Source organism: Nicotiana tabacum, chromosome 3 (genome assembly GCF_000715075.1).
Source record: "Nicotiana tabacum cultivar K326 chromosome 3, ASM71507v2, whole genome shotgun sequence".
NCBI classification, from domain to species: Eukaryota; Viridiplantae; Streptophyta; class Magnoliopsida; order Solanales; family Solanaceae; genus Nicotiana; species Nicotiana tabacum.
The window spans coordinates 208,589,000-208,614,428 of NC_134082.1; the positions used below are offsets into that span (position 1 = coordinate 208,589,000).

The 25,429-nt window shown below is 34.1% G+C and overlaps 2 protein-coding genes across 2 annotated transcripts; one reads left to right on the plus strand and one right to left on the minus strand.

Annotated features, from left to right (window-relative positions):
- The first annotated feature begins 5,908 nt into the window (after positions 1-5,908).
- Positions 5,909-16,025, plus strand: LOC107761767 (ABC transporter B family member 15-like). Its single transcript, XM_016580042.2, has 8 exons — positions 5,909-6,280; positions 6,400-6,454; positions 6,605-6,783; positions 7,310-7,767; positions 8,430-8,659; positions 8,791-9,101; positions 13,396-14,334; positions 14,429-16,025. Exons 1-8 carry the CDS (start codon positions 6,044-6,046, stop codon positions 15,815-15,817), a joined length of 3,798 nt encoding a protein of 1,265 aa, XP_016435528.1. The 5' UTR covers positions 5,909-6,043; the 3' UTR covers positions 15,818-16,025.
- Positions 16,026-16,450: 425 nt separating this feature from the next.
- LOC107761768 (signal recognition particle 43 kDa protein, chloroplastic) lies at positions 16,451-18,719 on the minus strand. The gene is made up of 2 exons (XM_016580043.2): positions 17,545-18,719; positions 16,451-16,906 (listed from the first exon to the last, which is right to left on the minus strand). Exons 1-2 carry the CDS (start codon positions 18,646-18,648, stop codon positions 16,883-16,885), a joined length of 1,128 nt encoding a protein of 375 aa, XP_016435529.1. The 5' UTR covers positions 18,649-18,719; the 3' UTR covers positions 16,451-16,882.
- Positions 18,720-25,429: the final 6,710 nt, after the last annotated feature.

The window sequence follows — 25,429 nt, forward strand, 5'->3', positions numbered from 1 at the left end:
TGTTGTTGCTATTTTTATTTTTAGAGCAATCCTCTGTATGAAACTTATAACCATTCACAATGTACTTAGATATTGTTGAGACCTCAAGCCCAGGTCCCCAAGATATATCTTTCAAAAATTGATTTACACCATTATTTGGATCATTTACCTACATATTGTTACAAAAATTCATAAGTTAGCATAACTTCCAAACATTGTTTACCTACATAGTGTTAGAATATTTTAAGGATAAACTTACAAATTGTTTGAACCACGTATCAAATGTCATATATACGGCATCATGGCTAAATTGACCCATGAAGTGACTGTGACACATCAAATATTTTTAGTAGTTGCATTGAGATGTAATCACAGTAAATTTTATATTTTGATTACTACTAAATCAATACTTACTTGAGAAATGGTACAACTTCGGGACAATTTAGTAACACATGAAGTGTAGCTGACTTGTACTCCATATCACTCAAACTTCTCTTTCTAACATCCTTAGAACATCGGCCTGGTTGATTGAATATGGACATAGGCGGATATAATGGATCATTCACACATTCGATGGTGTGCCTATTGGGCCTATTCCTAGCACATGGCACATTACTCTCAAAATAATAAGAACAAAAATGGGCAGTTTCCTTTGCAAGATAAGCTTCGCATGTAGATCTTTCAATCATATTCCTCTGCTTAACAAATTGTTTGCATTTGTCAATTGTCCTACATAATTTCAGGTTAGCCAAGAACATTCAAATAAAACAGAAAATTACATCAAACTTATAATATTACCTCTCAAACAGATACATCCATCTGCATTGAACAGACCTTTCAAGTCGTGTCTCGTGTACAAGGTGGATTGGAAGGTGTTCCATCACATCAAAAAACCCACATGGAAATATCTTTTCCATCTTACTAGAAGTTACACGAATGTTCTGATCCATCCGGAGTTGGTTTTCTTCCCTTAATGTGGAAGAACACAAGTCTTTGAAAAACAAACTAATTTCTGTGATGGGTTTCCAGATTCTTTCAGGCAAACCACAAAATGCAATAGGCACTAAGGTCTCCATGAAAACATGACAGTCATGACTTTTCAAATGGCTCAACTTCCCTACCTCCATATCAATTTTTTTCCCAAGATTCGACGCATAACCCTCAGGCATCTTCAATTTTGTTACCCAATCACAAGTTTGTCGTCTTTCCTCCAAAGTGAATGTGTAACTTGCTTTGGGCTTGAATATCTTACCATTGTTTTCTGTCTGCAAGTATAATTCAGGCTGCCTACAATATTCTTGTAAGTCCATTCTAGCATTCGGGTTATCCTTTGTCTTACCTTTAACATCCATCATTGTGTTGAACAAATTGTTAAAATAATTCTTCTCAATATGCATGACATCAAGGTTGTGACGGAGAAGATTATCCTTCCAATAAGGCAACTCCCAAAATATACTTTGTTTCGTCCAATTATGAGTAACACTGTATCCGGGGAATCTATAAGGTGGAGCTTCAGTAACTTTACTGAAATTCTGGACCCTCTCCCAAATTTCCTCACCTGAAAGTATCGGAGGTGGAGAATCATATTCCATTTTATTCTTTTTGAATGCATTATTCATCCTTCTAAACTCATGATCAGGAGACAAGAATTGACGATGACAATCAAACCATGATTGCTTTCAGCCATATTTCAAAGTGAACGTTTTACTATTTTCCATGCAGTAAGGACAAGCTAGCTTCCCAGCAGTCATCCACCCAAGACAACATTCCATACGCAGGAAAATCGTTAATTGTCCACATTAAATTAGCACGCAAATTGAAATACTGCTTGGTTGATATGTCATATGTTTCAACACCATCGTACCACAATTGTTTCAGCTCATCAATCAAAGGTTGCAAATATATATCTATCAAACTTTTCGCATTACGTGGACCGGGGATAATAAAATTTAAGAATATATATGGACTAGTCATGCACAACTCGGGTTGTAGATTATAAGGTATAAGAAAGACAGGCCAACATGAATACGATGTCCCAGATACAGAAAAAGGCGTGAAACCATCCGCACACAGACCTAACCGAATGTTCCTTGGTTCACTAGCAAAATCTATGTCCTATCAAAGTGCTTCCAAGCTTCTCCATCTGAAGGATAATACATAACACCAGGTGGTCTTCTATTTTCAAAGTGTCATCTCATATGAGGAGCAGAACTCATCGACGCATATAATCTCTTTAACCTAGGTATAAGAGGTAAATAATGCATCGCCTTGATAGCGATCATATTCCCGCTGGAAAGCCTCTTGAAACGAGGCTTTTCGCAAAATTTACAACTGCTTAAATTTGCATCATCTTTATAATATAACATGCAACCATCTTCACAACAATCAATTCTCATTGACGAAAGTCCTAACTTAGAAACTAATCTCTTTGCCTTATAGAAATCACTAGGTAATTTGATATTAGAGTCAACTAGTTAACTCATAAGGTCAATGAAAGAGTTCATGGTTGCTTAAGAACTATTCCAATCAGATTTGATACTTAGTAATCAAACTGCAACAGACAGCTCAGAGTGCGGACTTTCATTACGTAGTGGACGACTAGCTTCCTCTAACTGTTCATAAAAACGTTTTGCGTCATCATTAGGAGTTTGTTCAACATTTTCATTGGGCTCACCCCCTAAGTGCATCCCAAAAGCATCCGCAACCATATCATGAATTCTAGAATCACGATTTGTATTCTCCACCAACTTACTACTTTCACCCACAACCATGTTATGAAATATCCCATGGCTACCATTGATCTCTCCATGATTAGTCCACACAAAGTAATTTTCTATAAACCCCTTTCTATAAAGATGATGCTTAACTTCCGCTGGTTTTCCAAACTTCATACAATCACACCTAACACAAGGGCACATAATTACTCCTTAACTTAGGTATGGTGGAAATGACATTGCATGTCTAATAAAGTCATCCACCCCTTCAAAAATTCCTCCCGCAATCCCTGCCGATTAGGATAATTCCTATTGTATATCCAAGTACGATGTTCCATCTATACAAATAAAACAAGAACAAATTAATTTAGTTAATTCATATCCTAATCTTTTTTAGTTAACTAAAAGTCCAATTCATATCCTAAAAGTCCAATTCATACCCTAAAAGTTCAATTCATATCCTGCAAGTCCAATTCATATCCTAAAAGTTCAATTCATATCCTAATATTTCAATTTATAAACTAAAAGTTCAATTCATAAACTAAAAGTTCAACTCATATCCAAAAAGTTCAATTCATAATTTATACCTTAAATCAATTTATAAATTAAATAATTTAAATACATTAATTTGAGTTCTATTAAGAACCATAAGTTCATAATTTATACATTAAATAATTTAAGTGCATTAATTTGAGTTCTATACCTTAATTTTAAATCTAATGTAGTTCCAACCAAAAACCCTAATACTAAATAGACAAAAACTTTAAAAAATTACATAAAATTATATAGCAAAAATTAAAAAGCTAATAAGGTAAATTACTAACCTTGAACAACAATGGCAGTGGTGGTGCTGCAAAGGAGGAGAATGACAGTGGTGGCGCGCGGACAGTGATAGCAGCGGCAGTGGTGGCGCGCGGACAGTGATAGCTGCGGCTCCGGCGGTGGTGGCGCGGTCACAATGGTGGCGCGGGGTGGGGGGATTGATTTGTGTGAGGGAAATAGAGCAGGGGAGGGGAATGTGTTGAGAGAGAGTTTGGGGAAATTTTGGGAAGAAAATAAGAGAATGAGAGTGGGAAACCCGTTTTTGAGTCTGGATTTACAAAAAGCGACCAACGTTGGTCGCTAATTTTGGTAGCTAATTAAGTTTTGATTGTTTGACCAAAATAGCGACCAACGTTGGTAGTTAATTTTTGACTGTTTGACCAAAATAGCAACCAAAGTTGGTCGCTGTTTCTAAAAAAAAAAAATAACTTTTTTTTCTATTTTGTTTTTTTAAATATATATTCGATATTAAATATTGAATATTAAAATTTAGGATTTTAATTAAATTTAAAATTATGTACATATATAGTATAGTGTGTGTGTGTGTGTATATATATATATATATATAAAAGCTATATTCGATATAATATTAGCTAATGCACTAATACTTAGTGTAATGTCAATCTATAAGTTAATTACAACTAATACACTTACTAATTACTATAAGCGACAGAAAAAAGTTCGTCGGTACATATATATATATATATATATATATATATATATATATATATATATATATATATATATATATATATATATATAGTGTATATTATATATAATAAGTGCATATTATATTCGATATATATTGTATAGTATAGTATATAGTATATAAGCTATATATATATATATATATATATATATATATATATATATATATTGAATATAGCTTGTATACTATGCACTTAGTATATATAATACACTATATATATATATATATATATATATATATATATATATATATATATATATATATATGTGTGTGTGTGTGTGTGTGTGTGTGTGTGTATAAATATATATATATATATAGAGAGAGAGAGAGTATTGATTAAAAACAAAACTTCTTGACTTATATCAATTAATATGTTATAATTGATTCATCAACTTATAACCTAGTGATGAATGAATTTAATTCATTAACTCCGTTACAATACAAATAATGAATACAGTATCATTATGCTATATATGTAGTTAAAGTAGCACAAAGTGTGTGTGTGTGTTATATATATACACACACTAACATATACTATAACAAGTTATATATACGTTATAGTATTACAGTGAAGTATCTGTGTGTGTGTATGTGTGTGTGTGACGACCCGGCCAGTCGTCTTAATAATTAATGCCCCAATCCCCAATTAACTGTTTTTCCCATGATTATTTCTGCTATTTTGATTTGCCGGGATGTATGGTTTTGAGTTTCAGAGAGTTTTGGGACACTTATGTTAGTGTGTGTATATATATAACACACACACTTCGTGCTACCTTTAACTACATATATAGCATGTTATAGTACATGATATTGTATTCATTATTTGTATTGTAACAGAGTTAATGAATTACATTCATTCATCACTAGGTTATAAGTCGATGAATCAATTATAACAGATTAATTGATATAAGTCGAGACGTTTTGTTTTTAATATTCAACGATGCATCTGAGTAGGTTATAAGTTGATGAATCAATTTACACACAAATATATTTACACACAGATATATATATATATATATATATATTTATAACACGCTTCGTTGTACTACTTTAACTACATATATAGCATGTTAGAGTATATTTTAGTATATTCTTCCTTTGTATTACAAAAGTGTTAACGGATTACATTTACATTATTTAGATAGTAAATACAAAAGTGATTTTTAATTTTGACCAATGTTGACCTGAAAGAGACCAACTTTGATCGTTAATTATCGAGAAATTAAAATTAGCGTCTCCAGTTATCACAAACTAGGACTCCCCTAAGTTGTCAAGGTGATATTTTAACAAATTTAATTTGTCGAATACTACTTATATTTATTAAAAGATGAACTACTCCAGCTATAAACTACAAGAGTGAAGTAGATCATTGGTGACGCTGAAACTAAATCATTCGAGCTATGTTCGTCATTAATGACGATACTCGTAAAAATTTTAAAAGTCAACCGCGATACACTCTACAGGCACATGTACACTGAATTTAAATTTTTAATATTTTAATACTCTAGTATACTCCTAGTATATTATTTTTTTAACAGAGCTTTTACTATTTCTGTATTCAACACGAACTATACTTATAAAATGCAACCAATCGTGCTACCTTTCTTTCCCCATGTCTCTCAGGTCTCTTTCTTTCTCTGACTTTAATTCCTCTCCTCTATATATAACTGATCACATAGACTTGTGATTTATTGAGTTGTGAAACCGTCTCAATATTTGTCTTTCTCAAAGTTGTCAGATGACTTAATAGCATATATATATAGCAACAAATTATAAAAGAGTAGTTATTGGGAGAATCTGGGAAATTAAGTGATCAGAAATGAGTACTACTACGAAGAGTAAAGCGATGATACAAAAGAAAAGCTACGGCTCTTTTGTGTCAATTTTCATGCATGCCGATAGAGCAGATATCTTGTTGATGTTTCTAGGGTTTTTTGGAGCGGTTTGCGACGGGTTTTCCATGCCGATAATGCTTATAGTTACCAGCAAACTTATGAACAATCTTGGTGATGCTGATACTTCAAACTCCGATAATTTCACGCACCACATCAATGAGGTAACAAATACACATTAAAAAGTAGTAGTGATACTTTTTTCATACAAAGAAGCTATATGGATTGGTTACTTTACGCATATAAATGAATTAACAAAGTTTGGTTTATGATCTGATTGCAGAATGCTTTAGTTCTGGTTTTCCTTGCCTGTGGACAATGGGTCGCTTGTTTCTTAGGTTTGTCTATCCTCTTTCCAATCCATTGATTTTCACTCTAACTCAATTTGCATCTACTTTAAATCCATAGGATTATGGATTGGTTGAATTGTTTTATAATTTTAAGTTTTTCCTTATTCGATTTTTTTTTTTTTTTTTTTGGGTTTATAGAGGGATTTTGTTGGACAAGAACAGGAGAGAGGCAAGCTTCAAGGCTACGAATAAGATACTTGAAAGCAGTTCTAAGGCAAGATGTGGGCTACTTTGATCTACATGTTGCTAGCACAGCCGACGTTATAACTAGCGTCTCTAGTGACAGTCTTGTCATTCAAGACTGCATTAGTGAAAAGGTTCGTTTTAATTTCCCTTTCCACTCAAGTCTCCAAAAATAATATGTTACTATAATTAAGTTATACATACCGATTGACAGTGTAATGAATTTTTATAGCAATGTTATGAATGTACAGAATTTAGACGTAACCGGTAAAGTTACTGTCAGCCTCTTGTAAAATGTAGGGTAAAGCTATGTATAGAGGCGGACCCAGGATTCAGTGATCGCGGGGCACCATGATATTCAATATAAATTCATTACTGGTCATAGAGATTGATACGGGGGCCTAGACTAATATTTGACTATTTTCTAAAGACATTTGCATGTATATATAGATTTTTTGCGGAAGTTACCGGGTGTCGTGACCCCCTCTTGTTAAGGTGTGTGTCCGCCTCTGACTGTGTACGATAGACCCTTATGGTCCGGCCCTTTCTCGGACCTTCCTCGTAGCGGGAGCTTAATGCACCGGACTGCCCTGTTATGAATGTACAGAATTTAAACTCTTTGAGTTTTAGCTGACAATGTTTATAATTTGGAAAATATAGGTTCCAGTTTTCTTGATGAACGTAGCAGCTTTTATTGGATCATACGTGGTAGGATTCTTGATGCTATGGAGGCTGGCATTAGTAGGATTTCCCTTTGTTATTTTCCTGGTAATTCCAGGTCTCATGTATGGAAGGGCTCTAATGGGCATAGCCAGAAAAATCAGGGACGAATATGGCAAAGCTGGAACAGTTGTGGAGCAAGCAATTTCTTCTGTTAGAACAGTTTATTCCTTTGTGGGAGAAAACAAAACTATAGCAGAGTACTCTGTTGCACTACAAGGAACTGTAGAATTGGGACTAAAGCAAGGTTTAGCAAAAGGTTTGGCTATTGGAAGTAATGGCATAGTATTTGCAATTTGGTCCTTCATGTCTTATTATGGTAGCAGATTGGTCATGTATAATGGAGCACATGGTGGCACCGTCTTTGCCGTCGGCGCTGCAATTGCTATCGGCGGACTGTAATTATCTCTACCTTTTCCCACATTCCCTCTCCACCCCACTCGGGGTGTGTCGGAAAATATTTGATCTTTACGCAAATAGTCGGTCATATTCATTGTTTATTTTTTTAGTTATCTACGTAAATTATACATTCGTTATACATAATTATACCTTCAACGGTTATTTTTAATTTAAGTGATTGTGTAAACGGCTATTTGAGTTAATTCTTCAATATTTTTTACAAAAAAAAAAGTGATGATATCTCTCACTTTGAGCCGAAGTTATTTTGTCTTTCATAATTATGGCTACTGTTATATTATTTTTTAATTAATTTTTAATAATAATTTTTCTAAAATAATATTTCTCCCTTCCCCGATAAAATAAGAAAACCCGTTTTTCAAGAATATGTTTTGTAGAAAATAAATTATTTTCAAAGAAATAACTTGACAAACACTATTCCTGGACGTTATTTTTCAAACCTCGGGAATGTGTTACGGCTTAATTTTTTGGACTGTTCATTTATTTCGAATATATGACAAGTTTGACAAACACTACATAACACCAAAATTCTTAAAATAATTTATGTGCTCCGTAGTTTGTAGTCAGATTCTTTAGCAGATTTTTGAGTAATTTATAAAACAGTTTTCATTTTTCATTTTTCTTTTTTATTCCCTTCAAACAGATCGCTGGGTTCTGGTTTGTCAAACGTGAAGTATTTTTCAGAAGCAAGTGCTGCTGGTGAACGAGTAATGGAAGTGATAAAAAGGGTACCAAAAATAGACTCAGATAACATGGAAGGCCAAATACTGGAAAGCGTTACAGGGGAAGTGGAATTCAGACACGTGGAATTCGCATACCCGTCGAGACCCGAAAGCATAATTTTGAAAGATTTTAATTTAAAAGTCCCAACAGGTATACAAGACGAAGCTAAATTCTAAACTTGCTATTAAATTCATTGCTCATTTTAGTTGTTGAATTCATAATTAAGTATTTATACATATTTATCAGAACCCGTAGCTAATGCTCTAATTCCGTCGCCGCAGGTAAAACAGTGGCATTAGTGGGAGGGAGTGGGTCGGGAAAGTCAACAGTAGTAGCATTACTACAGAGATTTTACGAACCACTTGCAGGAGAGATATTTGTGGATGGGGTCGCTATTGATAAGTTGCAGCTCAAGTGGCTAAGGTCTCAAATGGGTTTAGTAAGTCAAGAGCCAGCACTTTTTGCAACTACAATTAAGGAAAATATACTTTTTGGGAAAGAGGATGCATCTATGGAACAAGTTATTGAGGCTGCTAAAGCTTCTAATGCTCATAACTTCATCTGTCAGTTGCCTCAGGGTTATGATACCCAGGTGCGTTCCCTTTTGTATTTTACCTACCTGCAATTTCCTTCCTATTTGTCCTTATCCTTACATTATCATGAGAAATAAAATTTGTGGAAAACGGCCAAAAATATCTAATATAAAATATTTAATTTTAATTTAACATATCGTTTCGTAAAGTATAGTGGAGGATAATTTTAAACCAAGATCAAAAGTAAAGTGATAAATTTAAACCTTTTTTTCGAAGTATTTTGACACATACAACAACAACAACAACAACAACGACTCAGTATAATCCAACAAGTGGAGTCTGGGGAGGGTAATATATACGCAAACCTTACCCCTACCCCGAAGGGTAGAGAGGCTGTTTCCAGGAGACCCTCGGCTCAAAAAAGCAACAGGAGCCGATATATTAGTACCATAAAAATGCATAATAAAATAACAGCAATTTGTTAAATACACATGAAGATCTATTAAAGTTACGGATAAACCCAAGATGATTTGCTAATAGTAAAAGTGTGAATCAGAGGCGAATGGACATGGGTCACCGGCACCCAGTAATTTCGTCAAAAACTTCATCTAGACTTGCAATATCTTCAAAATATAGTCAGATATTAGCATAGGTATCCGTACTAATCCTTATGAGCAGTGATAAATTTATATTAAATATTATGGTGCCCCGCAATCGCCAAATCTTTGGTCCGCCTCTTATATGAATTATCTCAAAGTATAACCGAGTGTAAAATTATTATATTCCATTTCATAGATAGGTATATTTGGACCATTTCTCTTAAAACTAAAAATAGTTGTGTACTCTCAACTTGCTAAAATTGTTCTCATGCTGATTTCCGCTATTGTCTCAAACTGGCCATAAACAAGTCGCTGTTAATGAATAGCTTTGCTTCCACGATTTGAGTCAAAATGATTGATTCTTTTGTGTGCAAAGAATTTTGAACGCACTTAACTAATGCTATATAATGTCTCGGTTCTTGAAAGGTCAAAATGTTTTTTAGATAATCATTGTCTTTACATGTTGTCATACAAGTGGGTTCTGCTATGGAATATGTCATGAAGTAATTTCACCAAATAAACTAATCTAAAATTCTATTTTGTTTTTTAAGTTTGTGCTGCAAACGTTATTTATCTCTTTCTCATTATTTTTTTGGTAAGGACTTTTGTCCTTCACCAATTGAAAATTATTGCTTAGTATGTTGCAATTTATATTCCATTCTTCTTATTTGGGACATCACAAATTTATTAATACCATCGCGTGGTAGTAATATACTAATATTCTCTAGGCAGCTTTATATGCTTTTAGTAATTAGTCTTAGGGTACGCGCTTTGCGCGTGTACTCATATCAGTAAATATAAAATTTTAAAATTATATAAATATTATTAAATCATGTATAGCTAACGTAGAATTGTTAAATATTTTTTTGAGAGTATTTCTAGAATTTGATGTTGAGTTAATGAATATAATAATTATGAATACTGGGATAATTTATATCTAATTATAGTTTTTTAGAATGTCTATTTATATTTTGTATACATAAATTTTATAGAAGGAATACTTGATTAAAGAGTAATGGACACACTATTATATATCCAAATATCAAATATAATATTTCACGAACTTTTTGTTTAATTTTTCTTAGAAAATTATTCGAATAGAATACCAAAACCAATCTAATTATATAGCTTGAGTTTTATACCCTTTTGTTATATGAAGTTTTTTATTGTTTTAATATCGTTACCTTTTGCATCACAAACTTAAAGCTAAATGAGCTGAAAGCGATTATTAACAAAAACTCATCTTAAATCTAAAAGCAGTATAAGTGGTCGAAACTGATAATGCCTGAAGTTTAATACTCCTAAATTTAAACGGAGTTAAACTAAAACTAAAAGGAATTGAGAAAACAAAGTCCTAAAAAGTAGAAAAATGATTAAATCAATAATTCTAAATATTAGGTAAATATTAAATAATTATTTTTAAATATTTGAAAAATAATTAATGATTATTTTATCTCGTATGAACTCTATTTTTAAAGGATAAAAAAGATAAAAAATATTTTGCTAATGGCCTTTGTACTTAACGTACGTGCTTTGTGCGTGTACCCATATTAATGAATATATGATTTAAAAAAAATACTAAAATATTATTAACTAACATATTTAAGATGTAAAATAAAAAAATTTAAAATATATAAGTTCTTGAAACGATGAATATTGATATCATTAAGCTAGGTGAGAAGATAAAATTAATAAAAAAATTCAAATTTTTTTTAATTATATTTAGTTCTTAAAATATAACGTTAATAAAAGAAAAAAAAATACCTTTTCAAGATAGAATTAAATTGCTCTCAACTCCAAAAATTCATAACATAAATAAAACCTTTTATTATTACTGTTATTTTAGAATAGAAAAGTTTATTTTCAAGAATCCTCAAACTTTACACTTAGGAAGTGCTTAAATCTTTATTAGATAGGAAAATATTGGGAACACTTTGAACAACTAACTGTTGCTTCTAATTTATTTATTTTAATGCCATTGTAATTTTGCATACTTGATGGAGATGTATGAATAATTGTATCTCAATTTTAAATATCAATGTACATATAAGTTATATGTTACCTAGTTCAAATTACAAAAGGAATTTACACAAGGTAAAAATTGTAGTCGATTATTAGGACTATTATTCATATACGAAAAAATTTAATAACTAAATTTTAGATAATTTTAAAATTCTAAGTATTAAGTTAATAATTAAATTACAAATTCCTCATTTAGCTTTACTTTTAGAAGTATCAATAGTCATACCTCTTTTCTTCAAATATTATAGTAGTTGTTCAATATTTTTCTTTTATGGCTTTGAATCCAAGTCTAATGTTTTGGTAAAATTTTGAGTTTGTAAAAGTATTGCAACGTAATTTAGTTTATATATTTTGTCCTAAATTAGAACTTTAATTTATACACAGAAGAAATTTAGTTAATTTTAATGTCTTAAATATTAGGGCTTCCTACATAATAATTCAAATATGGAAAGTTATAATAAATAATGTTTTGTTTTATTTCAAAGTCTTAAATATTAGGAAAAATAGGTAAATGATAATTTTGTCTAGTGTGAAATCTTTTTTAAAAGACAAAAATGACGAACGACATTTCGCTAAGAGCCTTCATACTTTTAATATAATATAGACATAGATTATTTGATATGATTTTTTTTTCATCAAATTGACATTTCTACTATTGTTTTAGTGTCCTTCTATTTACCTATTATATAATTTACAAGCAAAATTAAAGTTTAAATTCATGATCATTTCAAGGGTAGCAAGAGCAATAAGAGTACTAGTAATTCAAAAATTGTCCAAACACAACTGAAATAGTGTTAATTCTTCAACGATCCAAATACATTAATAAAAATACAAAGTAGTAGCAATTTCACCTTAAAATTAAAAGGTACAAACATAGTACTAAAACATGAGCACAAAATAAAGAATCGAAAACAATCAAAAATCCTATATTTTTATTATCGAACTCTACTGTAAAACTCAAAAGAAAGGAACGAAATTTGCTCTTAACAAAGAAGTAATTTTGGAATACAAATTTACGCTAAGATTCTAAGAATGTGGTTGTACATTGAAATTTGAAGAAGAACTGTTCAAAAATTGAATCAGAGTCTGAAGAGTGAACATGGAAACTTCAATCTTGAATGTGGCTGGGAAAATTAGGAAAAAAAGAGAGAATGAAGCCCTAGAAATTGGGTAAAATCCTAATTTTATTAAATCGATATTGGGTTATCGGCTAACCCGTTAAGAAATTGGGCAACCCGGGGCCCGATCCGATAACTCAATAGTGAAAAAATACAAAATCATTACCGAATCATTAACTCGATTACCCGATATCGATACCCCAATAAGCCTTTATCGATTCGGGCTATCTGTTATACAAGATATATGCCCAGCCCTAGTCATGATCACAAGTTCTAAGGCTACTTTTGGTATGCCTATTTTTAATATATATTATGTCCAGTCAAACATCTGCCATATAAAAATGTAACAAAAAATCTATTCAATGAAACAAGAGATATATTGTTAAATAACATATCAAAAATCAAATCCGTTGCACTTCTATATAATTTAGTTTATGCCTGGAAATTTTCAAACTTGTAGAAATCAATATTACATGCAGGTATACAAAATGTCCCTCTATGTTTTGTACGATATAACATATACACTTGAGAATTATCATTTTGAATCTTGAAAGTTATCATTTTTCACCACTTAAAAACCTGAGATTTAACATGGAGAACAAACATGCATACAGGTGGGGGAGAGAGGTGTACAAATGTCAGGTGGGCAGAAGCAGAGGATAGCCATAGCAAGAGCCACAATCAAATCGCCCAGAATACTCCTCCTAGACGAGGCAACCAGTGCACTTGACTCTGAATCAGAGCGCGTTGTGCAGGAAGCTCTAGACATGGCCGCTGTTGGCCGCACCACAATCATCATAGCCCATCGTCTCTCCACTATTCGCAATGCTGACCTTATAGCCGTGGTCCAAGACGGTCAGATCAAGGAAATTGGCTCACACGATGACCTAATTGAAGAGGAAAACGGACTATACACCTCCTTAGTCCGTCTCCAACAAACTGAAAAACCAAGTGAAGAATTTTACGTTGCACCTACCAATAAAAGCATTGTCTTTGCCCCATCAAATTTAAATCTTGAATTGGCCTCTGACTATGACATACAAAATACAAGTAGCCGAAGGCTTTCGATTGTAAACCGGTCAAGTTCAGCAAACTCAGCTGCGCAAAGCCGTAGAGTGGATCAAAATGCAACAATTTCCAGTACTACAGAACAAGTATTTCCTGTACCTTCATTTAAAAGGCTGCTGGCTATGAATTTACCAGAATGGAAAGAAGCAACATTGGGATGTATAGGAGCAATATTATTTGGTGGAGTTCAACCAGTGTATGCTTTTGCAATGGGGTCAATGATTTCTGTCTATTTCTTGCCTAGTCATGATGTGATTAAGGAGAAGACTAAGATATATGCTCTGTGTTTCCTCGGGCTGGCATTCTTTTCCCTTATTGTCAATGTACTTCAGCACTATAATTTTGCAGCCATGGGAGAGCAATTGACTAAAAGGGTCAGGGAAAGGATGTTGTCCAAGATGCTTACTTTTGAAATTGGGTGGTATGACAAAGACGAGAATTCCACTGGTGCTGTTTGCTCTAGACTAGCCAAGGATGCCAATGTGGTAAGTCCTCTAGTACTATTAACACTTAAAGCAACAACAATCTAATTAACATAATTCGTGGAAGATAACACTTGCTGCTTTTATAAATGTACAGGTGAGGTCTTTGGTTGGGGACAGGATGGCACTACTCATTCAAACAATCTCGGCGGTGACCATTGCTTGCACCATGGGCCTAGTTATCGCGTGGAAACTTGCATTGGTTATGATCGCAGTGCAACCTCTCATCATAGTGTGCTACTATTGCAAGAGAGTGCTATTGAAAAGCATGTCTAAGAAATCCATAAAGGCACAAGAAGAAAGCAGCAAGTTGGCAGCTGAAGCAGTTTCCAATCTCAGAACTGTAACAGCCTTCTCCTCCCAGGCCCGAATCCTTCAAATGCTCAAGAAAGCCCAAGAAGGTCCACAACGAGAAAGTATACGCCAGTCGTGGTTTGCTGGAATCGGGCTGGGAACTTCCAACAGTCTCATGACCTGTACTTGGGCTCTTGATTTCTGGTACGGTGGCAAACTCATGGCAGCAGGGGAAATTGGAGCAAAGGCACTCTTCCAAACCTTCATGATTTTAGTTAGCACTGGGCGTGTCATTGCGGATGCTGGAACAATGACTAACGACCTTGCCAAAGGTGCCGATGCAGTTGGGTCGGTCTTTTCAGTGTTGGATCGGTATTCCTTAATCGAGCCAGAGGATTCAGAAGGTTACAAGCCCAAGAAACTAATTGGCAATGTTGAGCTGTGTGATGTGGATTTCGCATACCCTGCTAGGCCCAATGTGATTATCTTCAAGGGGTTCTCAATAAAAATTGAAGCAGGAAAATCAACAGCATTGGTAGGACAAAGTGGATCAGGAAAGTCCACTATAATTGGTCTAATAGAAAGATTCTATGATCCCTCAAGTGGCTTAGTGAAAATAGATGGCCGTGACATAAGATCATACGACTTGAGATCATTGAGGAAACACATTGCACTTGTAAGTCAAGAACCAACATTATTTGCAGGAACCATAAGGCAAAACATAGCCTATGGAGCATCAGAAGAAGTGGATGAATCAGAAGTAATTGAGGCCGCGAAGGCAGCAAACGCCCACGATTTCATCTCAGCACTAAAAGATGGATATGAGACTTGGTGCGGGGACAGGGGGCTGCAGTTGTCAGGTGGCCAAAAACAGAGAATAGCGATAGCACGCGCAATACTGAAAAATCCAGGGGTGCTGTTGTTGGACGAGGCAACAAGTGCATTGGACAGTCAATCTGAGAAAGTAGTACAAGATGCACTTGAGAGAGTGATGGTTGGCCGAACAAGTGTGGTGGTGGCTCACAGGCTAAGTACTATACAGAATTGTGACACCATTGCTGTACTGGACAAAGGCAAAATTGTGGAGAAAGGGACTCACTCTTCTTTGTTAGCTAAAGGGCCTAGTGGAATTTACTACTCTCTTGTTAGCCTTCAAAGAACACCAAACTCTAGCAACACCTTCATCAATTAATCATCATCAAATGAGATAAGATAGGTATATTCCCAAATAATCTTGAAAATCAGTAGCCTCTTTTTTGTTTCTTGTTTTTCACCTTCTTTCCCAAAGAACTCTTTGGGATATTTGTTGGCTGCTTGGAAGTCTTTGTCCCATTTTAAATGTATAGATATTTTGGTATTTTTAGTAATACATTTAACTTTATAGCTGGTTACTTGAATCATTCCACCTTCCCTTGTGACCAGACCTGTTATATGTTTCATTCTTAACTTTCTTTTTTCTTCTTGTTGTAAGAGTACTAGAGCTTCATACAGATAAACTGTTCAAGCAGTTTTAGCGGTAAAACCTTATAACCTTAATACTAAAAGACCCCAGAAGAGACTAGAAATCGGCATAGCGAAGGATCCACAACTTAAACACTAATCAAGTAAGAACGAATGTCATCATTGAAACAGGTTACACTAAAAACATGAAGGGGCAATGTAGAAAAAGAAGCAGCCAACAAAGTTCTAGGATCTAGGGGAATAGAGGAAAGCATAACATTATTAGCTGAATCCTGAGAAATCACAAACCAGGATTTTCACTACTATAGTGCCTTCCATGGATTTGATGTCAACAGGAAACAACAGAAAACATCATCCATACTACATGAAATTGCTTCTGCTTTGGATAACTTCAGGAACAAAACACATCGTTCATGCATATCGTGAAATAAATCGGCCTTAAGTTTAATAAACTTCAACTTTTTATCCCCTTCGAGGTGATCAACCAGTGAAAGAGAAAAAACACAAAGTTCAACAATTTACAGACGCCTCTACCTTTTTATGAATTACACCTACTAAAACACTAAACATGACATAGGAACCAATGTTAGATTGGTTAAATTGAGCTATCAGCCACACCTCAAATCCTAAAGTCAACAAAATACAACACTGCTAAAACCTCACCTTCACGCAGCATACTAAATCTAAAAGTGACTCAGAAGTCAGAACTACCATCACCTTTTCACATAATGCTATCTCCTAGAACCGTCATGGCCCTTTAGAAGCTGTCTCATTCATTCCACATAGATGACGAAATTCAAGAAGTAAAAGCATCCAACCTCTACAGAATACATCAGACTATCACCAATTGAACATGATATTTTCAATGATATATATATTTTGCATAATTTAAGAACTTAGGAGCGCTAAAGGGTGATCTATGATTTCCAAAAATTATGATACCAGAATTAGAATGTTAAGTAACCTGTAACAACATCAATATCATAATTTGCACAGACGAAACTCCAGATCTTTTGATGCATTAATAGTCTTGGTGCAAAAGTAATTCAGTGCCCAAAATGGACTCCTTTGACCGTGAAATTATTTTCATTACTATAATCAACAGCAAAAAAAAAAAAAAAAAAAAAACTTAAACAGATAAGAACAAACAAATGTGAATTAATCATAGAAACAGATGACAGCCAACTTCAAGCACCAAGCAGTTGCTTGAGAGAGTTATCTAAACCCTATGATTATCTCATACGATAACCTAATCCATCAAACAAACAAAAGATTTTGGATAATTTAATAATCCATCAAACAATATTAACCATAAAATTAACCTCAACCTCACAAACAACCTGAGAAGGGCATAAAGTACCATAACTATAGTGCAGTAAACATAAAGAGCTTCATTATATTACCACAAAAAGATACAAGGCAAATGAGAAATCATGAATAGAAAAAGGTTCAACTTACTACATTCTGTTGACTCTTTTCAAAATCTTCTATAAGAAGGGGGTCAACATTTTCTTCGGGTTCCCACGTAGCTTCCTCAATATCAGTCCATTTAACCAAATATTCTCCCTTCCCATCCTCACCTTCTCTCTTCTCAAGAATACAATCTGCTACTGCATATTCCAAACCAGCCTCAAAATCCCTCACCAAATCTTCAGATATCAGCCATGCTTTGACCCATTCGTTATCCTCCCCATCCTTCCACTTCACTAAATACTCCACATTTTCGCCTTTCCCTCTCTTCTCCAATATTTCCTCCACTGTTGCATACTCGAAAATCGCATCCTCCAAAATCCTAACCACATTCTCTAACCCCAATCTCCTCGCGAATTGCATTGGATTTCCTTTAGGCGTTTGATTCAAAATCATCCTCGCCAAGCTCAGAGGCGTTTGTCCTCTATAATCCTCGACCTCGGGGTCTGCCCCGAGGTCAATTAACAGCTTGGCGACACCCGGCTTAACATAGCCGGCTGCCATATGCAGAGCAGTCAAGCCGCCATTCCTATCGCGATAGTCCACGTCAGCGCCGGCTTCAGCTAGCAGCTTGACACACGGCTCGGACCCCAGACCCGAGACAAAGAGCAAAGCCGTACGTCCATCCTCATCTACTGCGTCCACATCTCTGTCGTCGTCAGTTTCTAGGAGTTCCCTAAGAGCGGATTCGTCGGCCTTTTTAGCCGCATTCCACCAAGGAGTTTCGTACTCGGCCACAACATCTTTAGCAATGTAATCAGAGGGGACCCACGTTGGGGCATGTTCGTCTTTCCACTCTATCAAGTACTCCATTCCTTTCCCACGTTCAATTGCTCGACTGCCGATAATTTTGTTAACTTCTCCGTACGTTTCATCCTCATCGTAATCTTCAAACAGTACCGGTTCTTCGTCTTCTGCTGCTTCGACTGCTTGTTGCTGCTGGTTCTGAAGCGTAGCAAATACTGATAAATTGTTCTTATTGCCGAGTTTCTTTAGACAGATAAAAGGTTGATGAGAGAAGGTGGGAGGGAATTGAGGGGAGAATTTGAGTTTGAGGCGGGAGAGAGAGGAATTGACGAAGAGAGCATCCATTGGAGAGCGACGCTGAAAATCGGGCTCTGCTTCTTTTGAATGGCCATGAGCATCTCATAATCCTATGAGGGGATACTATAAGGATAAGATATTGTATCTGTTCATTTTCCACGTTAGTGAATGTTTGACTTGGCGTTTACTTAAATGAGGAAAATTACACCCAATAATCTTGAAAATAAACTGTCTTAATTAAGAATTTAAGCATAATAACTCAAAAAAAGGCCATAACTAATGTATTATATTTCTTAAAAATTCCTATATTTGACAACTGTCCTGTATTGTCTTGAATCTATTCCTATTACTAATTTTAATTTGAGAACTTATTATATTGTCTGAATCGAGTTTTTGGCGAAAAACGTCCTTTAACTTTACCCATAACCTAAACTACATCCTTCACATATCATTGCAAGCAGAAAACATCCTTGTTATATCCCAAAATTAATAAGTTGCATCCTTCCGTTGCTCAAAAGTTATAAAACTAACGGAATAAAGTTATTCACGTGAGATACCAAGTTTGCTTCAACGACCATTGCCGTCTGCAAATTTCAAAGTCTTCTAAGCTAACTGAGCCTCTCTTCTTTTCAGAAGTCAAAACTATATCTCAGAAAGGGCTTGCATTACAGCAGTCTGCAAACAAATTAAAAAAAATAAAAATGGAAATCAAACTACTTTGCACCAAAGAAATCAAAAAGAGATAACGACGCAACCAGGTAATTGTCGTATGTACCAAACCAAATACAACTTACAATCACTCAGAAGACAGAGACAACCAGTCAAGCCTTAGCTGCAAAATATATGGAATGCAATACAACTTATTATCTTGTCACTAGGCTTCTCATGACTCTCTTTTGATCGGAATAGGAACATACTCCATAAGCTTTGTCATTTCCATTATTGTTAATATTTCTCGGCCTAATAATGATGAAAAAATTACTACTACAATTATATAGTTACATTAGTGTTTACCCTTAAAATGAACAACAATTGAATTTATACGCGGTTTAAAGTATATGTGATTTAATTTAACACGAATGACCTAAGAATGGCAAATCATTGAATTAAAGGAATATAAAACAATCAAACCAAACGCAATGGATGATTAAGCCTGACTTTATGGCAAACACTGAACTTTGGTTTAGATTAAGTCGGGAAACGGGCTCGGTTGCAATTAAGCAAATAAGCAACGAAAGAACAGTTTGAACAGTAACTAGAGAACAAAAATTGACTTTAATGTTTTGATATGCTTTCCAACTGTGGTCTTGAAAATAAAAAGGGTCTCCCCGTATGTGAGTTTCAATCTTAGTAGAAGTCTAAATATGGTAAAAATCTTTTTTTTCTCTGGTAAACTGTGATACACTGTTGATACCAGGCGAGATTTGCGTCGTAATATTCGGTTAAGGGCAGACATTCCGGCCCCTTGTTTGTCCTTTCCAACCGGCTTTCCTTTAGTCTCGGTTCTTTATTTTGCTCGAACTCGATTCTTCCCATATTTGGCCGTGTCCGGTTCTTAGCGCATCATTCATCCTTCCCGGGCTCAGATCCATAGGAGCCCTCGGCTTTATCCGAGGTCATATTGGATCGGGCTATCCTCCCATTTCTTTACCGGAAAATTGGGGTAGCTTTATGCCCGATTTTACGCGTACACAATTACTAAGATTTACTTTTTGTAAGTACAATTATATCTTCCAACGTTTAGAGCTCCATAGTTGTAGTAGTAAGTTACTTCATTTGATGTACTGTTGAGTGTATTATAATGGTGAGATTGCAGACTTCGCTATCGTGAACTCAACTTGCATGTGCGTTTTGACTGTATTTGATTGGTGGATCACTGGATGTTACTACCATTTACTTGTACCATCTTTAATCGGTTGCAAAGAACAGAAAAGAAATATTGTGCAAAGGACTGATGATAGTTTGGATTTCTTTGTAGTGGCAAGGTAGGGCAAGGGGAGAACGACGAAATGCTTTGGGTGGTGTGGGACATCACGTGCAACTCATGTGAATAGCTTTATTCCGTTAGGTGTAATGGCTTCCTGGCCACTTAAACTTGTAAGGCTTTTGAAAGCTGATACACAAATTTTGGACTTTCCCATTTGAACACTCAAACTCGTGAAACCCTTAACTAATAAACACATTTGACTCTTGACCCTATGCGCGTGTATTTCACATTCACATACGTGTCCATCCAGTCAGCAAATGACCAATAGGATTGTTACACGTCAAGGGCAGCTGTGCTGGAATAAATTTATTAATTTCTAATTTTTCTTTTATTTTCCTTATTTTCTTCTTCACCGACTAATAGAATTAGGAGGCAGGAGCTTGAGATAGTGATGGGGAATGAGCACATATCATTCACTACACCTAAGATTAGTTCACTGATGAATGTGCAGACCAGTAAAGATCCTGACGGACTTCGTATCTTCTATTATCTTGTTCAAGATCTCAAGTGTTTTGTGTTCGCTCTTTTCTCTCTCCATTTCAAGATCAAACCCATTTAAGTCTGTGATTTTGCCATGAACAATCCCTCAAACAAGAAAAAATTAAAGATGATATTCATTTTAATTTTTTGCAGAGAATCTTTTAATGAAGAAAAATAATTGTCTATTTTGATTCTTAAGGATAATATATTTTTGGTATTTTTCAGCAGTTTTAATGGGGAAGGAGACAAAGGTTAGTAGGTGTATGAGATATTGTGATGTTTAGGAAGCTAGACCATTGGTTTATTTGAGGTATTTTTTTCGAGCATAAATCCACCATTGTTGTGCAGTGAAGAGCTTCAAAGCATCTAATGAAGAAGGGGAGGGGGGAAGGCACTGTTAGGCGTAGATGGGGAGGAGGGACTGGTTGGGTTCGTTTGGTCGTTGCTGTGGGTTATGGGTGAAGCCTTGTTTCTGGTCGTTGGGGATGGTGCGAAGATACAGGAGTGGTGTGTAGAAGACGAGATCCGGGGGGGTGTTTCTATTATGGAAATCAGCACACACGCGCTATTTGAATGTGACTTGTACGCACTATGTCCACGTAAGATAAGCTAAAGCCACATAAGCATAGTCAATGGTCAAATGTGTTTATTAGTTATAGGTTTCACGAGTTTGAGTGTTTAAATGGGAAAGACTAAAGTTTGTGTATCGGCTTTCAAAAGCCCTACAAGTTTAAGTGGCCAGGAAGTCATTTCGCCTTAGTTTTATAACTTTAGAGTAATAGAAGGATGCAACTTGTTAATTATGGGATATAATAAGGATGTTTTCTATTTACAATGATATGTGAAGGATGTAATTTAGGCTACGGGTATAGTTAAAGGACGTTTTTCGCCAAAAACTCATCTGAATCCTTTAGAAAAAAGGAGTCAAACACTAATATAAAAGGAGTCACTATTCCATATTTTCTATCATAAACCTTTTGAGAAGTATTACTCCATAACAAAATTATGCAAACTTTGCGATTCTGCGAACATCACGAAAGGTATTATTTCTTTTGATTATTATATTTCTTTATTGACCTTATCAACCAAGTTCTTTTGCTTTAGCTTATGTTTGCACGTGCTTTTAGTTTTGTCCTATAATAGTTAATGGCTTTGCATAAAAAATGAGTTTTGATTCGAACGTAATTGTTGGCTCTTCTAACTCTTTGTTAATATTGGTTAGACCTCCAATTCTTTGTTACTATTAATTTATTTATGGGCAAATCTTTAAGGTCAAAAGTATCATGAATATGTGAAAGGCAACACTTATTAAACTTGAAATTCTATCTATGCGAATGAATAGTATTTTAAGTTTCGGGTACAAGTGTGAGAATGAAACTTTTTTTTATAAGAAACTATTTAGTGAATTCTATATATTTTGTGGGAATTGGAGTTAGTTGGGCTAATGTGCCACAAATATCATATGGTTAAACGAAAACATAAGTTCTTTCTTTAATTTATACGGTCTTTAATTAGTAGTTTTATTTAATAATTTATAATAATCTTTAATTCATAGTAATCTAATTTATTACGTATTTAACTTCTAGTCAATAAGCGGGAGAAATTCAAAAATAGCCAGATTTACAAATGGTCATTCAAAAATAGCCATTGTTTCAAAAGTAATCGAAATTTAGCCATTTTTCATGTAAAGATAAATTTGAACGAAAACGTTGTTTAAAATCCGAAAAAGTACGCCAATATAATATAATGAAATTCCAGTATAATATACTGGAGTTCCAGTATAATATACCGGTCCAGCATAATATACTGAAACTTTCTGCGTGTTGGAGTTCCAGCATAATATGCTGGAAGTTCATACACAGGTGCACGATCTCCAGTATATTATGCTGGAACTTTCTGTGTTGCAGCAAAATAATGGTTATTTTTTAATGACTTTGCAAATACTGACTATTTTTGAATGACCAATCCATAAACTGGCTAGCCTGTGCTATTTTTACTCAATAAGCGTATAAGTGAGAACTTTTGCTAACGGTAGGAATTCTTTGGCCCTAATTATTAACAGAGACAAAGTTAAACCATCACATATGGCAAATTTGACTCATTTATCCAACTAACAGATAAAAATGACTTGATGATATAAAAAAATCTTTATAATGACAATGGGTATTAATTAAATTCTTTGCAAACTGTCTAATGGAGAGAAGCATGGTTCAGCAATACACGTGAAGGGATAAAAATGTCGAAATTGAATGGAATATAGAGAACAATGTACCAACAAAAGTTAAAGTATACAAATAAATGAAATTGAAAAAAAGGAGTTATTGACTATTAATAATCTGTGGCAAAGAAAATAGTCTAGAAGTTACAAACCGCTCGCATTTTGATTTGACATGTTACATTATTTTGAGGGAAAATTACACTAGTCGCTCTTAAAATAATAGCTAAAAAATATTATTTTTTTGTGTATCTGTTGTATTATGTATGTTTTATGCAAAAACTATACAAATTTTATACACTTTTTCGATCGAATGTAAATAGTTTATGGCACAGGCTAAAAGTGAAAAAAATCCTTATTTTGATTTATTTTGGCCCAATAGTTTAATGAGTCATTTTAGGCTAATCTATTAGATCAAGTCACAAAATGGGGTCTATACACGGTTTTGGGGTCATAATTGAAGGTATACCCACTTTGCAAAAAAATTGCAGGCCTACTCAATTTACGATCAACTTCAGATTTATCGGGTCTGAAGTTATAAAAATAATTAGTCTAAAGTGCAATGCACTTAAAGCCAATTAAGTCTAAAGTGCAAAAATTACACTTAAGATGCACTTAATGCCAAATAGATCTAAAGTACAATAAATATTTTCATGCACTTAACTTCAGAGAGGTCTGAAGTGAAAAAATTACACTTCAGATGCACTTAAGGCCAAATAGGTCTGAAGTGCAACCAATGGTTTCATGAAATGAAGGTCAATAAGTCTGAAGTAAAAAAATTTGCACTTTCAGATGCACTTACGGCCAAATAGGTCTTAAGTGCAATAAATATTTTCATGCACTTAAGGTAAGAGAGGTCTGAAGTGAAAAAATTGCACTTTAAATGCACTTAAGACCAAATAGGTGTGAAGTGCAACCATTAAGGCCAATAAGTCTGAAGTGAAAAAATACCATATAAAATCACTGTCACACGAAGAAGAAGAAGAAGAAGAAGAAGAAAAAGAAAAAGAAGAAGAAGATAGAGGAGAAAAAAGCTTTAAACTTTGGATACTAGTTAAAAAAATCTAAAAAATGGGTACAAGTTAAATGAGAGCGATCAAATGGGGTGCCCCGTGCAATTTTTACCACAAAACGAGCCATAACCTAGGCCATTTAAACTTTGACAGACTATTACAAAAAAAACTGCCATCTGTTCTTAATTTTGTCAACGTCTAGGCATTTTGTATTTCCATAGCATAAAGTACAAACGCTAGCAGCGTAAAATATTATAAAAAGACTAAAATAAACACCCCGTCTTTGACCTAATTGTTAACAACCCAAACAGGACGCGGAAGAGGCCTTATTAAGGGGCTAATACATAAACTGAAGGAAAACAGCTCAAGATTCTCCACATCGCCTATATATTCACGTTATTATATATACTAGTCTTGATGCGCGCGTGTACCTTGTATCAATAAAAATAAGCTTTTTTAAAAATAACATAAAATATATTCAAAACATATTTGCATTATAAATGTAAAATTTATTTAAAAAAGTATGAGCTCCTCAAAATTATAAATGTTAATCATGTTTGAGTTTGGTTCGCTCTAGTCATTCTTCCTTTTGTTCCATTACTATAAAACATTATGTATAACATTAAATATAATATATGACTGAAAGGTAATGATGTAGTTCGACTTTCTATGAGCAATTTTGATTTTTCACTTCGATCGTTTTACTTATATAATAGTAAAATGATACATGTAATAAATAGTATAATAGAGTAATAAATAGCTGCATTATAAAATCAAAGAATATAATCAATCAAGATTTGTGGCAACAAAATCTCATAAATTCTTGGTAGTATACCATAAAACTAAGAATATTATGAATCTCAAGTAATACCCTCTATAAAGATACTTAATAAATTTTTTGAAATCTTACTGGTAAGGAAAATATTTGAGGTTATTAATTAGCGAGAAAGAGTATGCATAAAAGTTTTTTTTTTGAAGAAAAGGAAAACGATGAAGAAAAGGAAAACGGCGAAACTTGAAACTAAATTTTTAGAAGAGTTTTAACTAATTTTAAAGTCCTATTAGGACATAGTTCAAATAAGAAAAAATTTAATAAGTAGAAATTTTGTTGATTTTAAAGTGGTAAATATTAGA